The sequence below is a fragment of the Electrona antarctica genome (assembly GCF_951216825.1).
Source record: "Electrona antarctica genome assembly, chromosome: 22".
Taxonomy (NCBI): domain Eukaryota; kingdom Metazoa; phylum Chordata; class Actinopteri; order Myctophiformes; family Myctophidae; genus Electrona; species Electrona antarctica.
The window spans coordinates 22,759,660-22,784,673 of record NC_136805.1 but is presented as its reverse complement, the minus strand read 5'-3'; the positions used below and the strand labels follow the sequence as shown (position 1 = coordinate 22,784,673).

The following is a 25,014-nucleotide window of genomic DNA, read 5'->3' as shown; positions in this document are numbered from 1 at the left end:
AGATATGTATGTATTTTTTTGACTCACCAGCTGTTGAGGGACGCCATGTTTCTTGTCGTTACCTTAAGGCAGGGGTGGGCAACTGGCGGCCCGGGGGCCACATGCGGCCCCCATCTTCACTTAATGTGGTCCTCAGGTTAATGTCAGGATACTGATATAATATTGGTTTCAGCTGTTTACAATTCCACAACATGCAAACATGACCCGCTTTAATTACTTCAGTCTAAATTAGTAGCCCATTGCTCAACACAAGTATAATTAAAGGCATTTGAAATGAAAAATATTAATTTTCAGGATTCTGATTAAAAAAAATAGCAAAAATTCAAGATTTCAATTTGCGACGCGCTTTGAGCTTGTAGATCGGCTATTTTTGCGACGACCGTAATATATGGCCCTAGGGAGTGAGTGTTGAAATATAGTGGCCCTCTCCATTGTCAAAGTTGCCCACCGCTGCCTTAAGGCATTGGCTGCGTTACGACACAACGATATCCCCACACATTGAGTTGTGTTCATCACCCTCAGCCACACACCGGCGACTCCTCCTTGTACAACCTCTGTCTGTGATTTGTCGTGCCGTGCCATCAAGTTGTGACAAGTTAGGTGTGGAATTAATGTGTTGGAGGCGGGGGAAAAAATGGATTTCTTTGTGTGGCTTTTTGTGCCACGAGAACCCATTACAGCTCCAAAGCGTGTTGAGGTATATTTTGGGCAGCAACGTTGTACAGTATTTCCATATCCCTAGCTGACCTTGCAGCGCTACATGAGTGATGGGAGACAGGTTGATGAATGTGCCTCTCCTTAGCACGGAATGAATGGACTTTCCTCCCTGGACGATAGCCATCTGCTCAGTGAAAGGCGATGGTTTGGACAGCAGTCTCTGCTGGAGTATTGCCATTCAAAAGTTCGTCGCAAAGAATTAACTGGATGGTATGCGGAAAGCCTTGTCATCTCCCGATGTGTCTTACAGATACGGTGTCATCATTCAAGAGGCTGTCCAAACTGAATTACATTTGGCACCAAATTGCATCCAAAGATTAGTAGTTGGTGTAATCGATTTTGCCTTTTTTATTTATTGCTTTCATGGGATGTATTCCAGATTTCTTTCTTTTTTTGTGAATTTGAAAGTGAAACTTTTAACATCCTACCTTCAACCATTGAATGGTGCCAGAGCTGTCATAGCTTTGGAGTGCATTTTCATCATCAATCAGATTCGTTTTTTGTATTGGAGCCATGACACTGTTTTAACTTCCCTAATTCCGCTTGCATAAAGTTTCTCAAAGTATTGGCACGCACACACACACACACTCACACACTCTCTCACTTTGTCTCAAAGAGAGAGAGACAAAGATCGTCCCGCGAGGGGGGAGAGAGTCTTTGAAATGTAATCTGTGCACCTCTCTTTTATCTGCAAGGTGGGACGAGTGTACCCGCAGGCTGTCTACTTCCCCATCCGTACGCTGTACCTGACCCTCAAGATTGAGCAGAGGGAGCGATACAAGAGCGGTAAGTAAACACGGCCGCCCACCATCCGTTCCCCTCTCAGCCGTGCAGGCTCTGAACATTAAAAGACCCCCCTCCTCCTCCCAAGTTATTCAAACACAAGAGTGCATTGAATGGGATGCGTGGAGTAGCTGCGCTTGGCCTGATAGTGTATTCATTATGCTCTTGCATGCTTTACTTTCAACAGTCCCCGGAGCGGTTGTGCTGATACACTCCATGCAACAATCTGAGCTTTGTTTGTTTGTGCTCGCTGGACGTCTTTGTGTTTCCATACTGTTTAAAATGTGTGTTGCCTTTGCTTGTTTTGTGTTTTTGTTGTTTTGGTTATTTCCTACTTCATTTGTTCCTTTTTGCTGTTTGCTGTTGTTCTCTCTGGCTATGTTATACTGTGACTTTTGTGCCTGCTTTTCAATTGTTCACATCTCTGCCCTATCTTCCTCCTCTGCTCTCGTCCCCTCCCCTCTCCTCTCCTCTATTCTCCTCTCCTCTAGATGCATCAGGCCAGCAGCAACCCAGTTCGGTGGGGGCCCAGCCCCACTCTGGTGCCTCGGACCCGGGGCCCATCAGGGCCACGGCCCCCATGTGGCGCTGCAGCCGGATCATGCATATGCAGCGGGAGCTTCACCCTACCCTGCTCTCTTCCCTGGAGGGCATCGTGGACCAGATGGTCTGGTTCCGAGAGAACTGGCATGAGGAGGTAAGAGAAGTGTGTGTGTGTGTGTGTGTGTGTGTGTGTGTGTGTGTGTGTGTGTGTGTGTGTGTGTGTGTGTGTGTGTGTGTGTGTGTGTGTGTGTGTGTGTGTGTGTGTGTGTGTGTGTGTGTGTGTGTGTGTGTGTGTGTGTGTGTGTGTGTGTGTGTGTGTGTGTGTGTGTGTGTGTGTGTGTGTGTGTGTGTGTTAAAAGAGCATTATTTGTGTAAATGTCCCTGCAGGCTTCTTTTACAGAAATGAACCATCGTAGGGACGCTTGCATAAAGTTTGCCAAGAAGAACTTACTCATGCCAAGAAGTTGGCATGTGTGTGTTGTTGTATGCGTGCGTTGGCAGATCAGATGGCAAGGATATAACAATATTCTGCGCCTGTGTGAAAAAGGAAGTGTGTGTACACATGACCGTGCAAATCACAATCAACCACATATCACAGTTTCTGCCCGAAAGTTTCACTTAAATGAAGAAGAGAGAGAAATACATCTAAATTGCTGATATGTCTGTGTTCCACGATAAAACTAAATTAATACAATAATAATACAATACAATGCTGTAGTAGACCCCTTTGTATTCCCAGAAAGAACATTCTCTGACATTGTTTCTTTACTTACCTCTAAGTAGCAGAGGTTGCTGGCTGTCTTTCACCTCTTCACCCTGCAGGGTTTTTCCACCTCAAGCTAATTCAATGTAGGTGTCAACAGAGAGAAGCTGGCAGGACATGAGCGTCCAAATTAGAGTTGACGGTGCTGCAAAGTGTTTTAGCCACGTTATGGTGCATTCATGCAAGGTAGCTGCAGGTCCACCGAGGGGGGGGAAGGAAATGGAGACCGAAAAAGAGCGAGAGCGAGGGAGAGAAGAGGAGAACAACAGCGACGTGATGGATGGGCACAGTGAGCACGCACGTAGGATGTGGCAATGGATGTGTGTGTGTGTGCACTCTCTGATGGGTTGTGGCTCTTACTAGCAGCCTACACTCAGTTCCACTGGGCAGGTTATAGACAGAGGTATGTTGTCCCTTCCATGCTACCTCATGTGGGAGCTGTCGTCTTCTGGTTGCATATAAAGAATGATAGCCAGCACTCGCCTTCTGTCTTCTGGGTGCACTCAACTGAAGCAAGCGAGACTGTGTATCGTGTGGAGGATCTTAAACCCGTGTTTTAAGGAGATGGGATATTCCACTGACCTTTTGCATTTATTTTCATTACTGAAAGATGGTTGTAAATCTGTGAGGAAGATTGTAGAGTAGCTAAAAGTCAGGAGGCTTTGTCAGGATTCCTGGGTCATCAGGGATTACATGTAGTTCTGAAGGAGACATCTTACGGAGTTATACTATGGACCATGGCCAATTTGGCCATTTATATTTCCTTCCCTTTTTTGTGTGAAAAAGGACAAGCCCTTTGCATGTCAGTCAAAGCAACATCACACGTTACAACTAAACTATTGTTTCCGTTTTAGGATACTCAATTAACTGGTCCCTCACACACAATCAAAAAGGAACACTCACAAATTAGGTTAAAGTAAATAATTAGGTAATCGTCAGCGTTTCAAGGCAAGAAGGGCCTTCATTCCTGTGGTTGCTGCTGTGGTAATGCATTAAAAAGATGAAACATTTGATTGATCTTTATGATCAATCAAATGTTTAAAGGCGAAGTTCACCCCAAAAATGACTTATTTGTTTATAAATTACACACCCTATGAAGCCTTGAATTCACAGAGATTGTTTTGTTTTTGTCACATTCCTGAGCCAATTATTTGATGACCGGCGGAAAGATGCTAATGTCTCTGGTAGGAGACTCATCAAAATAAAAATCTCCATGAAGTCAAGGCTTCATGGGGTGTGTAATTGATAGAAAATAAGTCATTTGTTTTGGGTGAACTATTCCTTCAAGACCTTGCGGCCGGAATTAATTAAGTTTTGTGAATTGAGTGTGCTAATCAAATGGACTACCCTCTCACGAGTCTCACACACACATAACACGTTGCATAGACATACTAGTACCTTGGCATTTGTCACAGAATTAAATTCCTCTCTCCCTCCAGGTCCTGAGACAGCTCCAGCAGGGCCTGGCCAAGTGCTACTCGGTGGCCTTCGAGAAGAGCGGCGCCGTCTCCGATGCCAAGATCACGCCACACACGCTAAACTTTGTCAAGAAGCTGGTGAGCACCTTCGGTGTGGGCCTGGAGAACGTCTCCAATGTGTCCACCATGTTCTCCAGCGCTGCCTCGGAGTCCCTGGCCCGCCGTGCCCAGGCCACAGCCCAGGACCCCGTCTTCCAGAAGATGAAGGGGCAGTTCACCACAGGTGGGGAGATTTCTTAAAAATTACATTTACTGTTGTTATTTTTTACAAGATCTAAATGCATTGCGATGTGATGCATTGTGGGAGACATTATGTGAACATTTTCACCTATAATGAATGACACAAGGACCCCAGAGTGAAAGTGGTTACTACCCCAAAAGTATAGTACATTTGTATACAGGCACTTGGTATACCAAGAGGGGCCAGGGAAGAAAGGATCGCATTGACATCCTGATCATTGAGTGATTTATACCGACAAGCTTTGTTTTCTACTCTCTTGTTCAACTGCCATAGTGGCGTAGATGGACCTACAAAGTAAATTGAACAGCAACAATCTTGCTTTCAAGTTTTCCAATTATATTCATGAGTTCTGTTTAGTCCCATGGCCCTTCATTCATTTACGTTTCAGCATCACTGGTAAACCTCTCTGAAAGCCTGTCACAGACGCAAAACTTCTGACAGCCAATGCCAAGCATATGTTCTTTTCAAGCAAGAAAAAGAAAAAAAAGAGAATCTGTTTTGTGAATTATTTGACACACAGATCGTTGAACAGGTGGGCATAAGACTATCAGTCAAAACAAAGCCACATGTGATCTCCCGAGGGCCACACATCAGAATGATGCTTTATAATAATAATAGTCCTTTCAGCAAACAGGAACAAATGTGTGGGTGTATATCTTCACACCTCAAAACGCTGATGAAGGCCCGAGTAGCTGAAACACATCCGTTTGTCAGAGACTGCCCAATGTTGAGTTCTAGGCTTATCATCGAGTGACAGACTGCTGCACTGCTAGCCACATTTGGGTGATGTATAACTGTATTGTTTAGTTTTGGGCAAAGTTACCTGAACTGCTGCTCATTATCAGCACTATACAAAACAGACTGTCCCCTTGTGTGGAGCAACAGTGGTGTTCCACTATTTAACCAATTTAAACTTGGAAAGCCTATACATTGTCATACTTCTAAATCCAGGAAAGCATCTATGTCATTGTCTCCACCAGGCCGAAGGCATGGGGAGAGAGTATGTTTTGCACTCCGTCCGTGTGTGTGTGTGTGTGTGTCCGTCCTTCCTTCCGTCCGTCTGTTACCAGCTAATCTCCGGCACCGTTAACCCGGTTGATGCCAAACTTTGCACACACACTCCCTGGATGCCAACAATGAACCACATTTTCCAGAATGGCCTGTTATAGCACCACCATGAGGCAGCTTTTCACATTTTTTACCTAAAACTGCACCGATCTGCGTGAAACGTTGCATGCACACTCCCTAGAGGACAAGGACAAACCTTTGACCTGCATTTTCCGCATCTGCCTGTTAGAGCGCCACCAGGAGGCCGACTTTTGTAAAACACATTTACTCCTCCAGATTCTGTCCAAAAATCTCACAAATCGTTACACAGTATCTATATAGTCATGTGCTCAAGTCGGATCTGTCCGATATTTCATATTCCATCCTAATTGGCTATAATTGGCTTCCACAGTTTGCAAGATTGCCCCGTTTTGAACAAAAGCCTCAAATCATGAACGCAGCATGCAATTTACGTGAAATCTTTCACACGTTTTCTTACTAGGCTGAGGAATATATCCCACCCTTTTCCCATTGGCCTGTTATAGCGCCACCAACAGGTTGATTTTTGCAAAACACATTTTTGGAACAAAATGCCTCAAATCATCCAATTGCCATCAAAGGCGTATGAAGAAATGGCACCCTTTTCACATTGGCCTATTATAGCGCCACCAGGAGGCCACAACCTGACCTGCCCTGGTGGAGACCTGTGCCCCGAGGGGCACTTTTTCTAGTTTTATTTGTTTCTATACTGTATATCGTTGCTGTTGGGCAGAAACCTCTTATCTCCATATTCTAACTTTTAGTGCTTTTTCCTAAATGAACACCCTACTTGATAATCCCTGTGTCACGCAAAAACATCAAAGTAACGGATCTGTAGATCTGCTACTTTAGCTATTTTTTTTATTTGAACTGAAAAGTAACAGTTTGGGAAATATGAGGTTTCCACCCGACAGAGACGATATAGCAACATGATTTATTCATTTAATTATTTTTTTTAATTAAAAAAGGAAACGTCGGTTAAGATTTAGAAGGTGTTTTTAGAATCGGCCTCATGTCTACTCTAAATGGATTAACCAGGTGTAGTCAGACTGTAGTCACTGTACTGTAGGGTTTGTTATATTAGGGATGTGCCGATGAGACAATTTGGCAGATATCAATATCCGATATAATTAATTGCCGTTATTGAAAAATTATAATAATTTTGTCCAATAAATACAAAATACATGTAACTATCTGCACTGCAGGCTTAGGCAAGTCAGATTTAACTTTAATACCTTTATATTTAATATTGTAAGCTTGTAGATCTGTTCAAGCTGTTACTTTGGGCTTGTTTATCTGTAAAGACAGACCGATTAATCGGACTGATTAATTAATCGGTCTGATTGATTAATCGAACCGATGCCGATAAATCTAAAAACAACTAAAATCGGCCGACAATGCTTTTTATGGTTTTGATTGATATACAAATTCCACTGCCTTGCTAATCCAAGCCAATTCCCTCAGAATTTGCCTTTGCATGTTCACAGGGAAAACCACATACTACACATGCCTGTTGAAAAAAGAAAGCATCATTTGGAAAATACTTTTATAATGACATGCCCAAAATAAGCATGCCAGGTTGAAAGTGGTTAAATGTGCATTTCCAAATCGGTCCTATATAATACCCACACCGTAAATACTACAAGAATTTGTCCTAGTTAATTGTCCAATGTCCATGGAGCAAAACATGAAAGTGACACAATATGTGTTTCTGGTTAATGACAGACAGCAGTGAACCGTCTTTGATCCATTACAAATTATGCCAGGGAACCGGGTTAGCATGTTTTGACAAATGCACTGTAGAGACCAACTGGACAGGTGGCGCTCCAGCTAAATGAAGGGCCCTTGTCATGTTTTTGCAAGGCGCGTGTCTGTTTTCCTGCATTACATAAGGGAGTTGAACCGCAGTTCACTGGCCTCTGGTTTAAACAAGGAATGTCTGCTGCACCCGCCCCGCCCCTCCATCCACCCAGCGTCCAGTGTTCAAATAAACTTCTCCCCTGGCTCCTGTCCACTCCTTGTGACTGTACACACATAACGCACACTCACTCTCTCACACACACACACACACACACACACAGACACACACACACACAAATATAGGCACATATACACAGATATGCATGCATAAAGACATAGACAAACATTCATGCACACAGAAATGGAAACACACACACACACACACAGTTTCTCGGTCCACCTCACCACCACTCCTCTCCTCCCTACTCCCTCCCACGCTTCTCTCCTCTCCCCTGTGCTTTTCCCCTCCGCTGGTCATGAGAGTGGCCAGTAGCGCTAATGTGTTTGGCCCTGGGATGGAGGTTCAGGGAGAGAATGAGAAGCAGCTTGAGGGAAAACCAGTAACTGACTCTGAGGTGGGGGGGCTGCAGTAAAGAGTCGAAACACAGCAGGAGGCGTGTACGACTGAATCCTGGTGCCCCTAATATTTTGGGGCAGCTTGTAGATTGTTTATTTTTATTTTTATTTGGTGTAGAGGGGAAAACGGATGGGGCCTGGCATTGAGACGTGGGGGATGAAGTACAGTAGGGTTTTAATTGTTTTTTAAAGGAAACGAGCACATGGAGCGAGCACATTAGCTAGCAGGGTAAGACAATGAGGATCGTGTGACAGGTGCGGCATTTAGTAGCCAGTAAAAATCATGAGAGTATGACGAATAATGAACAAATTCGCAAACGATGGCTGAAGCCAGCTGTTTGTGGCGATGAATCTAACCAGATATTGCTGTGCCAGCTGCGGTAGGGTCTCACCGCTTTATGGTGGGGTTACCTACCGTCCATCGCTACTCAGCTGTGCCCAAAGCGGGGGGAGCGGGAAATGGTAGGATAGCCCCCCCCCCCCCCCCCCCCCCCCCCCCCGCCCAGCGGTGATGTGCTCATCAGCCAAGCCGAGTCCCCCTCCACACACAAACACATACACACACACCACTAGCTCCCCGCCCCTTCTGTTCCCTTTACCACGTCAGTGGCTCTACTGCTTCCACAGGGTTTGTGGGCCGGAAAATATGGCATTCAAATCCAATTACGGTGAATGCTATTTGCATGACTTACTGTTTTAGCACTGGATCTGGTCCAGAAGAACATGCTCTGGGTAGGGAGGGAAAAGAAAAACACACACAAAAATAATAATATTTTTTTATTATGTCTTCTGACCAATGTTTTCTTTGTTGTATGCCATAATTTGCAACCCCATGTCCTTTTACATATCGGTTGCATGAGGCAAACCAACTCATTTTACATTATAAACAAACAGACATCACACAGTAGTCCAAATATTATTTTTGAGCTCGTTGAAAAGCATAGCAGTAAAGCACCTCCAGCACTGTCCTTCCTGCTGGTCCAGTCTGTGAGGACATTTCACTGAATTATTAAATTCTTTCATCTTTTATACTTTTATACGCTACTTTGACCCTTAACCTAAGCCTAAAACTGTGCCCTAACCCAACGCCTTTAAAAAGCCTCTATCCTTTGTGTGATCCACATGGACCTCACAAAGATAGAAGTTCAAGAGTACAAACAGAAATAAACATCAGAGAGAGAATAGTCCCTATAGAAGTAGCCCACGTCCAGATCATTGGTCCACAATACGGTGCAGATGATGACCCTTGCACTGTCAAGCCATTCACAGGTCAAAGCGCAACTGAGATAGTTTTCTACCATCCGGCACTCTCGCTCTTCTCAGCACAGTTCCACCTCCCCCGCTAGCTAAGAGCACGGAGGTCAGAGTCGGGGGCTGAAAATAACATCCTCTGCGCTGATACTTCTCTTCTCTTCTCTCTGTCCTTGCCTATAATGTACTCTGCCTCACAGACACACACATACTCCTGCAGTTTCCCTCAGCAGCCATGGACCAGAATCTCTTAAGATGTTATGAGTACAGCAACAGGGAGATGTTAATGAGGGATGCATATTTGCATATTGCATGGGTGTATGTGAGTGTACGTGTGGGAGACACATGGGAATTAGTGCACACTTAAAGCCTGTGCGTGAACATGTCTGAGCAATCGTGCAGCGGTCTTACCTTAGCCCTGTTGACTGCATGGCCAGGAGGAGACAGTGGCACACTACTGGGAGGTGTAATAGCTCATAATGTAAATGTCAAGTGCAACAGCCTGGACCTGAGCCCAGCGCCATTAGAGTAAGCACAGTGTTTATAAGGGCTATCAGTAGCAACACTGCACGCACTGTGGGAGGGATGCAGTTAGGAAGTGAACAGAGGAAAGAGTCAAGGATGAGAAATCTGGCAGAAGTGATGCACAGAAGCTACAGTAGGTAAGTAGGAAGGAAGGCAGGCAGAGAGGAGAAGATTTGGTTTTGTAAGACCTGTAAAGCAAGGACTAAAGGAGGATTGAATTTAATCTAATCTAGAAGGAAAACCGTATTAGCCTATATTTGTCCTAATTATTACATGGTAGTCTACAATTATTTAATTGACAATTTATTTAATTTTGAGATGTCATTTTTACATTCTATATTGCTATTGCAATTGTAATGTATAGTTTACATACACTTGACTGCACTGTTGAAAGGACTGACGTCATTGTAGAGGCTCATAGCCCTGGAGGTCTGGAGCTATGCTTAGGTTATTATATTTGTAGTTCATATACACTTTTATGTCCCTGAATTGTTGCCAGTTTGCAAATTTCCAAAGACCATTTCATTACCACACTCCCCTCTCTTGCACTCTCATGCCTGGTGAAATATGGGCAGGCATAGTATCACCCCCACACACACAAAAGTACATTGCCTGCTTTAAAGGGCTTATTTAATGTATTAGAGAAGGGCACACTCTGAGAGCTGTGGAAAAGGTTTGAAGAAGCAAGGCCTTTTCACATGGTGCCATTTCTACGGCTTCATTATAACACACGCACAACTGGGCTTTGTAGAAATGAAAGCAGAAGGTGTGTGTGTGTGTGTGTGTGTGTGTGTGTGTGTGTGTGACTGTGCGTGTGTGTCCGCACGCACGCCTATGTCACAGAGATGTCCTGGGGGCTTTATTCTAAAATAGAAAGCCACCTGGCTCCATTTTCCTACTTCCGCTGTTATTGCTGTAGCTCATCACAATATGTTCGCTGCATTATGGGTTGTGACTTGCATCAGGAATTTAATCCTGCAAGTCTCTCGTCTTCGTAGCTCAGATTTTTATCAGCACCGTTTTCACGTTAGAGTTTCACGTATAAAGGAGGGGAGAATTGTCATTGTGCTGCCAGCCTGAATAACTGAATTACTTATTGTTGAAGTGCCCTGGTGCGAGGCACGCCCTCTGCTCCAGTAGAGCTGCTTAGTGACCAGCAGTACAACAGCAGCAATTGTACTGGTCAACTCCCCTAGGTGTAAGTGTGTGTGTCGGTTCTTTACCCCAACTTTTTCCTGCGGGAAAAACAACATGAGAGCACCTCGCCTAGTTCAGTGCCATGCTCAACATTGACTGCTGCTCCTTTGTGTAGTTGCAGAGTGTGCTAAGATTGTATTTAAGTGAATGCCCTGTTGTTGACCTTTGAGCCCCACCCCTTCCCCAGACTTTGACTTCAGTGTGCCAGGCTCCATGAAGCTCCACAACCTCATCTCCAAGCTGAAGAAGTGGATCAAGATCCTGGAGGCCAAGACCAAGCAGCTGCCAAAGTTCTTCCTCATCGAGGAGAAGTGCCGCTTCCTCAGCAACTTCTCGGCTCAGACAGCCGAGGTGGAGATCCCTGGGGAGTTCCTCATGCCCAAGCCCACGCACTACTACATCAAGATCGCCAGGTACACACACACACAGAAGAACAAGCCTGCACAACCACATTTTGTTGACACTTTGGCTGAGTAAAGAGCTTGGCAAATACGTGCAGACTGCTAGGCCTTTAGTTCAAGGTTCAACACTGTTAATTATGACATTCTCTATACTACTATCTGCTAGCAGCGTTGTATTCTTGACATTTTTTGTACATCAAGGTTACTCAACAGTGTGGATAATACAGTTAAAATAGTGACGCACGTCATGAAAGTGTCTTGCTGTGCCACATAAGGCAGGAGTCATTAGAAGTAACTAAACGGTATATTGTAACAGATTTTAATTACTCAATCCTATAAGCTTAGTCATTGGATGATGAATATTCTAAGATTATTTATTGGATGTTAAATATTAATGAACAAAAAGTGTTTAACCCATTGAGACCTGGAACGCATCCATGTCACGTTAGCGTTTAACCACATTAACCATTAACCCATTTTGGGCGGGAACACCTTTTGGTGTTTTAAACATTATGTTATAATTTAGCTATTGAAAAATAGCAGATCTACAAGCTCATAGCGCGCCACCGAGTGGCGCGCTATGAACTTGTAGATCTGCTATTTTTGAAAAATCTTTAAAATGTGCCTCAAATCTTTCCGAAAATTGTCATGATTTAGAAAACTTTTTTTTTTAAATTTCGACGTCAGGCCTGAATGGGTTAAGGCTCACTATGTAATGAATCTCTGGAGATGTAATACCTTCAGCTGGTCATTTCTCTCTCTGTCTTACCAGGTTCATGCCCAGGGTGGAGATCGTCCAGAAGCACAACACAGCAGCACGCCGCCTCTACATCCGTGGCCACAACGGTAAGATCTACCCTTACCTGGTGATGAACGATGCCTGCCTGACGGAGTCGCGGCGTGAGGAGAGGGTCCTGCAGCTACTGAGACTCCTCAACCCCTGTCTGGAGAAGAGGAAAGAGACTACAAAGAGACACCTGTTCTTTACAGGTAACCTGTCCCTGAGAAACCTGGTGGGAGGGGCGTGGCCGCTTGATTGGTTTGAGCATCTCTCTCCCTCTGTCTCTTTGTCAATTGTTTCTTTCTGCTCTATCCTCTATCCTCTACCTTATTTCCTTCCATCCTTCCTTCCTTCCTTCCTTTCCATTATCTGTCTCTCATGCCCTTTTTTACTTTACTTTATAAGAGTGGTTGTCTGTATGTTATGTTTATGTCCCTGTCCCCCAGCCATTTGTGTGTCCTTGTGTCCGCCCAGCTGTATGTGTCTAATCTCGCAAACCAGTCTGTGCCAAACTTCTTGTGCACGCTGCCTGGAAGTAAATCCCCAAATATGTTTTCACTTATGTCGTGTGTGAATTCATTTTTCTTTTTCTTTTTGTTAAAATGTTGTGAATGAATTATCTCAGATCTACCATCCAGCCGTTCCTTTGTATTGGCAAGTCATCAGCATGATGGCAGAGATTCACAGGGGAGCCACGCCTGTCTTGTTTTTTCGGATGTTTTTATTCATTCTTTCATTGTTTTTTCTGTCTTGCCTCTCTCTCTCTGTTCCTTTCTCATTTCACACGTTCTCATCTGTGCCTCATGTGTTTGCCCATGGCTCTGTATCCTTGGAGATGAAGAGGTGACTCATGGTGTGACCTCCTCTGTCGTTGTGTACCGAGAGCAATTGTCGTTCGCCTCGCCCCACATTGTTCTTCTCAAAATGTTCTCTCTCTCCCTCCACCTCTCTCTCACACATACAATTTCTTTTTATCTTTCAAGTACCTCTTCCCAATTTCGTCCCCTGTCCCCCCACCCCAGAGGTTTGCCTCCAACCCAGATGTTTGCCCACTCTCCCTATTTTCTCTTCCCTGCCCTTGATTGCTTTGTTTTAGAGGAAATATGGATGGGGAATTCATTCAGTCCCGTCCGACCCATTTCCTCCCCCTGACTGGAAGGTCTGGTTTGTAGGATCCTCTGAGTGCCCAGCGTTATGTAAATGTTTAGACCGTTTTGATTCCATATCCCAAGTGGCTGTGTCTCGACGGGGTGGTTTTGCCCCCACCCTTTTCCCCCTGGGGGCCTTGGCACTGAATGATAGTACCTCATTATTGTAGCTATTTCACAACTCCACAACCCCGCTCACCCCTCTAGAGTACACGTTGGTTGAAGGTATATGACGTGTGGTCGACTGTGTGGTAACATGAAGACTTGTTTTTTTGTCGAGGGTAGGCCAGTGTTTACTCTGCTAATGTCACAGAGTTGCTTGGTTTGTTGTTTGTTTTTCACCTTTCTCTAAGCCCTTCTTTCTTCTGTCCATCCTGCCGCCACCTGCCCCCCCCCCCCCCCCCTCCTCCCCCCTCGCCTCTCCAGCCTATTTTGTCTTTTCGTCCCTCTAACCTCTACTCGAGAAGAACAACTAACTAGGAGGCATTTTGTACTCTTCCAAACTTACCTTGTTACCTCTAATCTGTAGAGTGTAGCATTAGTGGTGGCCAAGTCTGCTTAGGTAAGAGGAAGTCTGTGAGTAGATTAGAGTATAGAGTTAACTACTTAAGCCCTGTATAATGTACTTAGAGTAAAAGAGAAATTAGCCACAATGCGTCGCTTTGTAACATGTTGTGAGCTTGAAGATGTGCTATTTTGTCTTTAATTTGTTTTAAATGTTCACCTATAATGACCAAAGTTGGGATGCCAGTGTTAAGTGATTCCATTTCATTTTTGTAAAAGACGGTAATAAATCCAGTGTTGAGGTCATGGGTCACAACAGTGCTAAAAAAAAAGCATGTATTTGTGGTCAGTGTAATGCAATTTAGATGAAGTGACCCAATGTCCACCAAATTTCTTCCTCTGTTCATCTGTATTTAGGTCACCCATGCTATAATGTCCCTGTTGGTAATTGGAGGTAATGTGGTAACTTGTCTTTCCAGTGCCGCGGGTGGTGGCAGTGTCCCCGCAGATGAGGCTGGTGGAGGATAACCCCTCCTCTCTGTCCCTGGTGGAGATCTACAAGCAGCGTTGTGCCAAGAAGGGCATCGAACACGACAACCCCATCTCGCGCTACTACGACCGCCTGGCCACGGTGCAGGCCAGAGGCACGCAGGCCAGCCACCAGGTACTGATACTGGTCCATGAAATACAGTTTCATTGGTCCAGCACATAGAGTATATAAAAGGATAGAGACTGAACTGGCGCGAAGCTCCGCCCCCCCAGCTATTCATGTCAGTGGAAGTTGCTCAGTGGCGTTTTGAAGCACCCGGAAGACTGCCGGAAGTACCTCCTCCGGACCTCAAATTTGAGGTCCGGGGTGACGTAGGGAGTGATGGTCCTACGTGTTAAAGCCCAGCTGCACAGGGTTTCCCGGTCATGAATCCACGGGTGCGCCTGTAGTCCCTCCTCCTACCACTAGGGCCCAGAGCTTCAACGTTGAATAGCCTCACTGGCCCCTTGGTCCAGCATCAATGAAATGCTAGCATCACCAGAGCAGCTGACTTCCTGTCGCTTGAAACTAGAGGTTAAATGATTAATCCATCTGACAAAAAGTAGACAAAATATTTTTAAGTTTAGTTATATATCATGTAAATTAAACAAAATATTTGTGCAAATACAACCATCACAAGACCCTCATGGATAAACCTATTTCTGCTCAATGAAAATGACCAATAATTGATTGCGTTGTTTCCGATTTCCTCCCCCCTCCCTGGCAGGTTCTTCGGGACATCCTGAAGGAGGTGCAGGGCAACATGGTGCCTCGCAGCATGTTGAAGGAGTGGGCCCTCCACACCTTCCCCAACGCCACCGACTACTGGACCTTCAGGAAGATGTTCACCATCCAGCTGGCTCTGATCGGCCTGGCCGAGTTCATGCTACACCTCAACAGGCTCAACCCAGAGATGCTGCAGATAGCACAGGTACACACACACACACACACACACACACAGAATATATACTTAATTTGAATCATAGTCAAGGTTCATAGGTTTAACCTGGAGCATAAGGACAAGTCTTTGATCCTTAGTCGATGGAAACACGCTGAGCCCTGAGGTACTGCAGATGGCTGTGTGTGTGCATGTGCACGTGCACACATGCGCGCGCGGGGGGGGGGGGGGGGGGCATGTCTAGGACAGCCACCAGCTGAGGGGTTAGGAGAGTTGTGTCCTACCTGGCAGGCGATATGGATGGTAGAGCTGTGTGTGGGTGTGTGGGTGTGTGGGGGGGGGGGGACATGTCTAGGACAGCCACCAGCTGAGTGGTTAGGAGAGTTGTGTCCTACCTGGCAGGCGATATGGATGGTAGAGCTGTACCTGGTGTGTGCGTTCACACATTCACAGACGCACAAAGCTAGCATGATTAACGTTACGTAGACGAACCATAACAGAATTATATTTACTTAGGTGCTCTATTTACTCATTAAACTTTACTTTACTCTTAGTAACTACATGCACACATGCTCGGTCAAGGGCGAGTGTGATCTATGTCACAGGGGCTAATTCAATCTGTATACCGCCTCATAGATGCATTAAGAGATCACAGTTACCCCTCTCCATATCTGGCCCTATGAATTACCATCCTCCCCTGTGACATTCACAGTGGGCCTATCAGTCAGCCAGCCGCTGTCAACGAGAAGGATGTTTTGACAGCCCCTTATATTCAGGCCCCTGTGCTCTACAGCTATCAAAAACGTTTCAATTTGAAGGGGCTGCGGGCACGTGTGTAAAAGAGGGGCAAGAGAGAGGGTGTCTGTTTGCCCTATTCCGTGTGTGTGTGTGTGTGTGTGTGTGTGTGTGTGTGTGTGTGTGTGTGTGTGTGTGTGTGTGTGTGTGTGTGTGTGTGTGTGTGTGTGTGTGTGTGTGTGTGTGTGTGTGTGTGTGTGTGTGTGTGTGTGTGTGTGTGTGTGTGTGTGTGTGCAGAGGGACAAAACGGAGTGTCTGTTACTTTTACAGCATTCGTGCGTGTGTCTGTGTGTCCATCCAGTGAGTGTGCAGACAGCTTTCTCCAAGTCATTATTAAAGATGATTGTGTCGGTCGGCCACCCCTCCCCTCTGATCCTAATCGGCCTTTGCTGACAGGCGTTCCTCTGGGCAGCTAAGCGGCAGCATTAAGCCCCCTCTCTGCCTGTTCCACTCCGCAGATCCCATTAGACACACAAGGATTATAGTACGGAGAATGTACACACACACACACATACTCTCTCTCTGTAAAGTACATGCAGAGGGTGTACAAGGACAAGACACCATAACTATAACATGGGTGGATTTGTGAGTTTTTTACAGTTGGGCCCTGCGTACAGACCCTATTGATGCTCACCTTATAGTGACTTGATTCTTTCTATACTTGTTTTTTTTACCTTCATAGAGATTGAGCAGCTTTGGTGCTGGCAGGCTGGCACTCTTAGATCAAAATGTATTTTTTTCTTTTTGAGTGGTGCAGTAGGGTGCAGCCACTCCAATGCCCAGCTATGTCCGTCCCTCCCTCTGTCTGTATGTATGGTTAGGGTACCAATGGCAACCGGTGACAAAGTGGCGCTGTTGAGCTTCACACTGTGCACAGTGGGAAGCTGAGTTTGTTTGCACCACTCACTTCAGATGGGTCTGATTTTTTTTCTTTGCATCACTGGCAACACCAGCCAAAATGTAAGGAGCACCAATTTATAATAGATTAATTATTGATTTACAAAACACATTGGTAGGCCACCACTACTCAGGCCACTACTCAGGCCACCACTACTCAGGCCATTTCAGAGACCATACAGAGTACTGACGGCTCACGTATACTGAGTGTACTAGCACAAAAAAGCCCACACAAATACTCCCACTTATATGTCGAGTTTGCACAGATACAATTTGGCAAACTGGTCACATTTCGACCCCTGCCCTGAAGGAGGCAAAGATAATGAATGGAGTTGAGAGGTAGTGAGGGAATGGTGAATGGAGAGAGTAAGGGGATGAATGGAAGAAGAGAGAAAAGGAGAGACGGAGAGCATAGGGGGAGACATTGGGGCCTAGAGAAAGCAGTTGACGGGAGCTCTTAGAGGGAGGTTTAAGACAGAGAGAGAGAGGAGAGACAGAAAGAGGAGAGGCCTGGGCCTGTAGAAGAAAATTACAGCCATAGACAGAAGGGAGAAAAGGAAAAGCGAGAGAGAGAGAGAGAGAGAGATGGGATGAAATGCACCGCTATAAAGCTGTCAGACCCACTCACCTTTTCATATGAGAGGAGCTTATCTCACTGGAATGGCTGCTCATGCACAGGCCCTATTGGACATAAACGCAGGCGTAAAGATGAAACTGGGGCTGTATATACTTAACTCGCTGGGGACATAGAGCCTAGAGAAGAGATGAGAGCCGAGAAGGAGCGTGAGTGGCGGATTATAGATGTCCCGCTGACGGTCAGAGGTTTTACTGCATCTGGTGCACATGGATCAATACTGGTGGCCATTTTGTAGTTGTTGTCTTGTTGTTTTGCTGTTGTGGAGACTAATCATTTTCTGGTATGACTAATACAGCCTAACGGAGGACGATGGGGAATGGAATAGGAATGTTTGTTGAGGTTTTGTACCATTTCTTGTTTTGTTTGTGGCTAAAATGGCATTTAAAAAAAGACAAGATACCAGATGCACATCAGTATTTTCAAATTGCCAATTCAATGTTTAATTTTAAAGTGGCTATAATATCCTACAATTAATTCTAAATATCTGTGTATCTGCCATACCTTTTCCGTATACCTCCGATTGGCTACCGCAGATCACGTGACGTACGAGTCATGCAGTGAAATGCATGTTGGGAAGCAAGTAACTCATTTAATGGGTCACAGTTTTCTGTGCAACATCACTGTGCTACCTTCACGTTCTAACAACACCACAATGACGGACATCATTCACTAAGGACACGGACACACGTTATACCTAACTATATGACATCATGGACACGACGATGGTATTAGCGCAGTATTTACAGCTCAACGAGCAGTGCCAGGTCATGTGTGCGTGCAATAGGTGGCGCCCACTTTACCTTTTGCCCTTTAACCTTGAACCATAAGTCGTAAAATAAAAAAATCACACCCGTGTGAACTGAGTGGTGTAAGGTTTTATATAGCATGATCAGCTGTGGTCTGACGTAATGTCTGACGTAATGAAATAAGGTAAGGTATTATGTAGCCTGATCAGCTCTGATCTGACGTAATGAAATCACACCCGGATGTGATTTCACAACTGGCTTTTTCTGCGCAGAGAAAATGACCACGGTTGCTACGGTCATCCAGTTCACCCGGGTGTGATTTAATTACGTCAGAAATTATTTTGAACATAGCAACCATGGTCATTTTTTTATGCACACAAAAGCCAGTTGTAGGAGTGGTTTACACCACTCAAAAACCACACACGTGTGAAGTACATCATCTCATTCCGGCCAATCACAAGTTGTGTCCTCACTTTTGTCTTCAATGTTTGTGTTAAAGGCAATGTTTGTGTTTACACGAACACTCAAAATTGTCCATTCATTGTCATTGGCATTTAATGTTTGTGTAGGACAAAGTTTGTGTTTGCACACACACTTAAAAGTTGGACATAGGAGCCCTTCACAAATATTTTTTCTCTAGATTCCTTGGGTCTTGATGCATCTCCCCATATAGGCCTAGCCCATTTCGTCTAGAAAGATTTTCCACCGTTTTAAATTTTCTTCAAAAAACACTTTTTGCTCTTCCACCTACAGTACAGATTTTGTCCAAATCTCACAAAGATTGGTACACATCATCTCTGGACCTATACGATTAAAACACCATGGACATAATTTCGATAGCCCGTATCGTTTGGCCGTAATCGGCTTCCAAACGGAATGTCCAATCCGCCCCAAATTTTAATCACATGTCGAGGGTGGTTTAATCAACAGAGCCAAATTCCATTTTCATCCATAGGGACGTTTGTTGCAAAAACATGCTTTTTGGGGATAAATCCCCTCCAAATGACTTACCCATGACCCGTGGAGTGACTTGACATTGTAATTGGCTAGTAAAATCAGTTCGAAGGGCCTATATTTCCAAACGGCAATTTCCCCAGAATTGCACCTTTCCTGTACTACTTCCCCGACGGGCAAGTGTCTAAGAGAACCAGACTGAATTCAAAATACATACATCAACAATATGATCTATTATACAACAGGTCGTTTCGAGGAAGCAATCTGAATGGTTGAAACAGCCTTCTAGCCGTGCTTCAAACCAGCATCATGGAAAACCTAATTAAAACAATGAAACAATTCAGCCTTGTTGTTCTCCCAGAGTGCAGCAGACTTCTGCCCTGCTTACAGAACTCGCCTTCAGCTCGTTCTTGCAACTAATGACAGTAACGCACACCCTCTCGTGTAATATTGCTTAATTAAATCACATTACCCAAACTGTACATCATTTGGTGTGCATATATTCGAATGGGTAAGGACTAGTAAGTCATAATTATGTATTCTCAAGTTTGTGTAACCAACCAGCCACATTTGAATAATATATATATATATATATTTTTGCCAAGTTTTCAGCCATGACTATTTAACACGTATAACGTGAAACATTGGATTGAATTCCCTTTACAGGGTCTTTAAGTCGCAGGTTGAAATTAATTAATTAATAATGGTAGTATTTGCCAATATTTAATCCTTAGACTGCCTTTAGCACAAGCTTTGTTAAACAAACTTAATTGTCATATTGTCATGTCAATTCATAGATGTTTGAAGAAGAGCACACACACACACACACTATATTCATCCCTCCCTCTTTTCTCTTCAGGATACTGGCAAGTTGAATGTCTCCTACTTCCGCTTTGACATCAATGATGCCACAGGAGACCTGGATGCCAACAGACCGGTCCCATTCCGCCTGACACCCAACATCTCAGAGTTCCTGACCACCATCGGCGTCTCGGGCCCGCTCACCGCCTCCATGATTGCCGTAGCACGTTGCTTTGCACAACCCAACTTCAAGGTCAGTTAATCTGCAGGGAGTCTTGTGCTAATGTGAATGCCATGAATGGCACTATGCCACTGGCTCAGGAGGTAGAATGTTCAATCCCTGGATCCTCCATATATCTTATAGGAATATATATATCTTATAGGCCAGACCTCGGCATTGTACGGCCCGCGGGCCAAATACGTTTTTTGGATTTATTGTTGACAACAACGTTGGTGAATGCAAATAGCCCATGAAGCATGCAGCTCCACATCCCAAATCCCATTATGCTTCATTGCTTTATTTAACCTGCTCTAACCCGCCTCGCAAATAAAGTTAAGATGTTTTAAGATGCTGCGTCGTATGGCGGTGTTGCGCCCAGAATGTGGCATGCTTCTGAAGTTCAGAACGCTTGGGCGATGCGCCGTGAGCTTGTGGATCGTCTGTTTTCGGCACACGAGTCGACACCGTTGTACCACAAAGTAAATCTGGCAGAACGTGCACACATCAACATACAGCGCCTGCCAGGCTGCCAAGTCTCAACAATACCATCTGCCAATCAAGCCAACCAATACTGGTTGGCTTATTATTGTGTTTTCAGAACGTCGTTGTTTAATGGTTGTGACTCAACACTCATCTCACGCTGATAGTAAGCAGCGCGCCATGGGTTGTGAAAGTGGCACCTCCAGGTGCCAGTCCTATTAACTATTAAGAGAGCTACCTCTAATGTTCTCATTGTTAACAGAAAATGCTAGTATTTACAGGACTTCAGTCTTCAATTGGGAAAGGAAACGTCTCAAGCATGCAAGTAGAAAGTAAAAAAATCACACCCATGTGAAGTGAGGGGCGCTCTTGCTCTTGTATTGTACATCATCATGACGTAAAATAGTCACTATGCCTATAATTTGAGTCAAATGTTTCACATTTTGTTTACCATTGCTTTGCAAAACAATGCCATTTACTGCTTTTTATATAGAAATAAAATTGATATTATGCATAATTAAGTTCAGCCTTTTGGCCCCGCCCTTGGGAAAAATAATTGCCCACCCCTGTTATAGGCTATATCTACATACGGTATATCTTGAGCTTTGAAGATATTAACCAATGATTTAAAAAATGGCAAGGCTCAGCACATACCGTAAATAGATGAGAGTCAACTGTTTGAAGGTTATTTTAAATGTCACTTTTAAATGGCACCATGTGCAGCAAGTTTTTACACAGTCTTAAATAGTGACAGTTTAATCAGTTTTGAAGTAGTTTGTGGGTTTGTGTTTTGCAAATGTGAGGTCCAGTCAAACACACACACCACTGCCTTCTCTGAATATTTCATTGGAGTATTCCACAATGAGGATCTCTGCTAGTACTTTGAAATTTTGGCTTTTGCGCTGTAAACTTCTCCAGACGTTGTTTTGGCGTTCAACCATACAGAGGTAAACCCGGAGAGGAAGCTCACTTAGGCACAGCTAAACAAAAACAACACAATCAATATGTGAGCCGTGGGAGGTTTGGCTTATGTATCCAAAACGGGGCCATAATGACAGGCCTGTGGTGTCTATGTATAGGCCTCCCCTGTACTTTGAGATGGAGTGATGTGGAGGGACCAGGGGGAGTTGAAAACTCAAATAAAGAAAAGCGTCAGTCCTGTCAATCTAGCCAGAGACCATATCCCAGGGGCCACCATTTCTTGTGGTACAGCCAAATGGATGCATGTTGCCATGGAACTGGATTGCAGAGAGGCGCACAAACAAGACGTGTATGATTCACGCTTTCAAATATAGTGGAGCCTGAAACCAAATGAACACTTAAAGCAAGGGAAGAGGACAGTGTGTGTACAGTTAGGTGGTGATTGCTAGTCTGGAGGTCGTTCTTGGTTTAGATGTTGGTATATTTCAGCACTTTGCCCTCATAACGAGCTGCTAACAAGGCTGAGAAGTTACCATAGGGAGAATTTACACACCCTGAATTAAAGTTAACAACTTTGCTTAATGTGTATGTTTTAGATTGGCCATAATTTTATACCAAGTGTGAGGTTTTTATCACAGCGCTTCAACACCGACGAAACCGCCAATTAAAATGCCAGCCTGCCTCTCCTCGCTTCCTGACTTCTCTCCTTCGTCTCCCATAGGTGGACGGCATTCTGAAGGCAGTTCTTCGCGACGAGATCATCGCCTGGCACAAGAAGACCCAGGAAGACACGTCCATGCCTCTTTCCCCGGCCGGCCAGCCGGAGAACATGGACTCCCAGCAGCTCGTCTCACTGGTCCAGAAGGCCGTCACCGCCATCATGACCCGACTCCATAATCTGGCTCAGTTCGAAGGAGGCGAGAGTAAAGTGAACACGTTGGTGGCCGCGGCCAACAGCCTGGACAACCTGTGTCGCATGGACCCTGCCTGGCATCCCTGGCTGTGAGAAGGACCATGGACAACGGAGAGAAAGACACAGTTTAGATCTGCCACGGGAAGATAATGACGGCACCTCCTGCACACCACAGAGAACCCAGAACACAGAGTGACGAAATGATGAGCGTAGACCTCGACAGTGGAGTGAAATGATGAGCGTAGACCTCGACAGTAGAGTGCAAACATGCCTGAGAAGGGACGCTGCGTATAGTGTGTGAACTGGAAGGTGAGGCGAAACAAATGTGCCACATTACAGCCACCAGCTCTGCGGTTGAACACGGGCTCCCTAATGTCACATGCTCTGATTTCCACATAGAACAGTTTGGACTGACCATGACTTCTTCCAGTTCCAACTTCCAGGTTGTCATCAAACTCGACTTATATACAGTATAGTACATATAGTATGTATATTCTGTAGATGGATAGTAGCTTCTTGTCATTTATGTACACACACATGTATAAATGACAGGAATCTACTTCCCCCTCCATGATGTCCCACCAGTTTCATGTGAGCTGCAGTCACTTCTCACTCTAACGTGTGACATGGTTGTTATTGCCAACACCATTTGCATCATCTTCATTTATAGGCAATGTTGCAATGTTTTGCGTGCGAACAAGGCACAGTTTGTATCTGTGCTCTCTGTACCGCAAATTGTATTTCACCCGTTTACAACAACGGTGCAGTCGATGTTTGAAAAATGTTTCAGTTAATTGGTTATTGACCATTGATCTCTACAGAAGTTTGCTCCTGCTTATAGAGCTTACAGTTTTCTTTTTTCTCAGAGGTTTATCAAGGTTTTCACAAAAAACTTTTCTTGGGATCGATTTTTGTATTTAAAACTGAATATTATTTAGCTGACCTTTTTGTATCAAACTCTAAAGAATGTAGAATAATGCCCTGTGAATATCAGACTATGCTGTATGATCTTTTTGTTCTATTCACTGCCTCTCAACTGCTCTCAAACCCATTTTTATGTTGGAATTTATCTTCGCACCTAGTGCCCAAAAGTTTGATTTAAAGGTTTGTGCACACAGGTTTGTTTGTTGTTTTTGTTTTGTTTTGCTTTGTTTTTGTCTTGTATTAAGACTTGCAAAAAGAGTAAGACTTCAGGGTTAATGGCGAGCGACACTGTAATAAGCTGTATGTATACTGAGGCATAATATGACTTGACTTCCCTGAGCCATTTTTGTACGCATTTCCTCCATTTTGTAAAGGTACAGTGTTTTTTTGCCAACCACAGGATTATTACCTCTTGCCTTGTAAATATGCATTTTGTTTTATAGTAAAGATCTTTTTATGAAAGTCCCAAGAATGCAGTGCTCATGTGTGTGGTGTTGTTTTTGTAAAAAAAAATGTCATCCCAATTTAGTAGTAATTCCCACCTGTAGTACCCGCCACTGCTGATCCCTACTGTTCATTCTTGGGGAGGGTGTAAACAACCACTTGTCTCCTCCGATACGCAATGTCGCCAGCCACTTCTTTTCACCTGATACTGCAGAGTTTCACCATGAGGGCGTAACGCGTGCAGATGGACACGCTACGTTTCTTGGTTTTTCTCCCTGCTGAACAGGCACCCTGACCAGACCAACCTGTAGGATTCGCTAGTCCAGTGACAGAGATCACAGTCCCCAATCGGCTTTCCCCCCATGAACATGGCCAGTTGTGTTCGCTGGAACTTCCGGCCAAGCCACGGGTACCATGGAGGATTCATACCCCAGTCTCCATGATGGTGGGTAGATACTTTATCCTTGCTTAAACGCATACGCTCCCCAAACCTCATGTTTTGATGTTCTTTAGTGGTGTGAAGGTCACATTGGGAAATGTGTGTAATATCTTGTTTATAATGAAAACTCTTCACATTATTGCTTCATAGGCGTTCATAGTTCATACACCTTTCCCAAAGAAGTGTGATCTCATGAAGTGAAAGGTGTTAAGGCGCTTGAGGTCGTTACCTTCCCTCCCCAAGCCTCCCCCTCTCTCTCTCTCTCTCTCTCTCTCTCTCTCTCTCTCTCTGTAAAAAGCCCTGGGGAGTTGTATTGAAGCCTCCCTCCTTCTGTCGGCTTGATTAATGTGCGTCAGTGCATCTCAGAGTGGCCGGGCCATCGGTGACTTATACACACTGTCAGCCGGCCGCCCACCCTCATAAACAAAGGTTATATCATTGTTCACCTCTCAGCAGATTGAACACACACAGCATCCCCCACTCTCTTTCTCCTTAATGCATTTATGCATACCCCTTCTCTCTCTATACACAGCTCTCTTCACTTTCTTTGGATGTACAGTATGTACACTCTGCCAAACTGCATGCTCTCTCTCACACACACACACACACACAAATTACTCTC

General features: G+C 44.7%; 1 protein-coding gene across 2 annotated transcripts in view; it reads left to right on the top strand.

The window, feature by feature from the left end:
- Nucleotides 1–22,834, top strand: part of trrap (transformation/transcription domain-associated protein) — a 143,720-nt gene extending 120,886 nt beyond the window's left edge. For both annotated transcript variants that reach the window (XM_079493049.1, XM_079493048.1), the window contains exons 64-72: nt 1,413–1,503; nt 1,992–2,197; nt 4,246–4,507; nt 11,148–11,373; nt 12,134–12,351; nt 14,274–14,458; nt 15,051–15,254; nt 20,110–20,304; nt 22,394–22,834. In XM_079493049.1, coding sequence (XP_079349175.1) covers nt 1,413–1,503; nt 1,992–2,197; nt 4,246–4,507; nt 11,148–11,373; nt 12,134–12,351; nt 14,274–14,458; nt 15,051–15,254; nt 20,110–20,304; nt 22,394–22,678 — 1,872 coding nt within the window. In that variant the 3' untranslated portion in view covers nt 22,679–22,834. The remainder of the gene's footprint in view (nt 1–1,412; nt 1,504–1,991; nt 2,198–4,245; nt 4,508–11,147; nt 11,374–12,133; nt 12,352–14,273; nt 14,459–15,050; nt 15,255–20,109; nt 20,305–22,393) is intronic.
- The last annotated feature ends 2,180 nt before the right edge of the window (nt 22,835–25,014 follow it).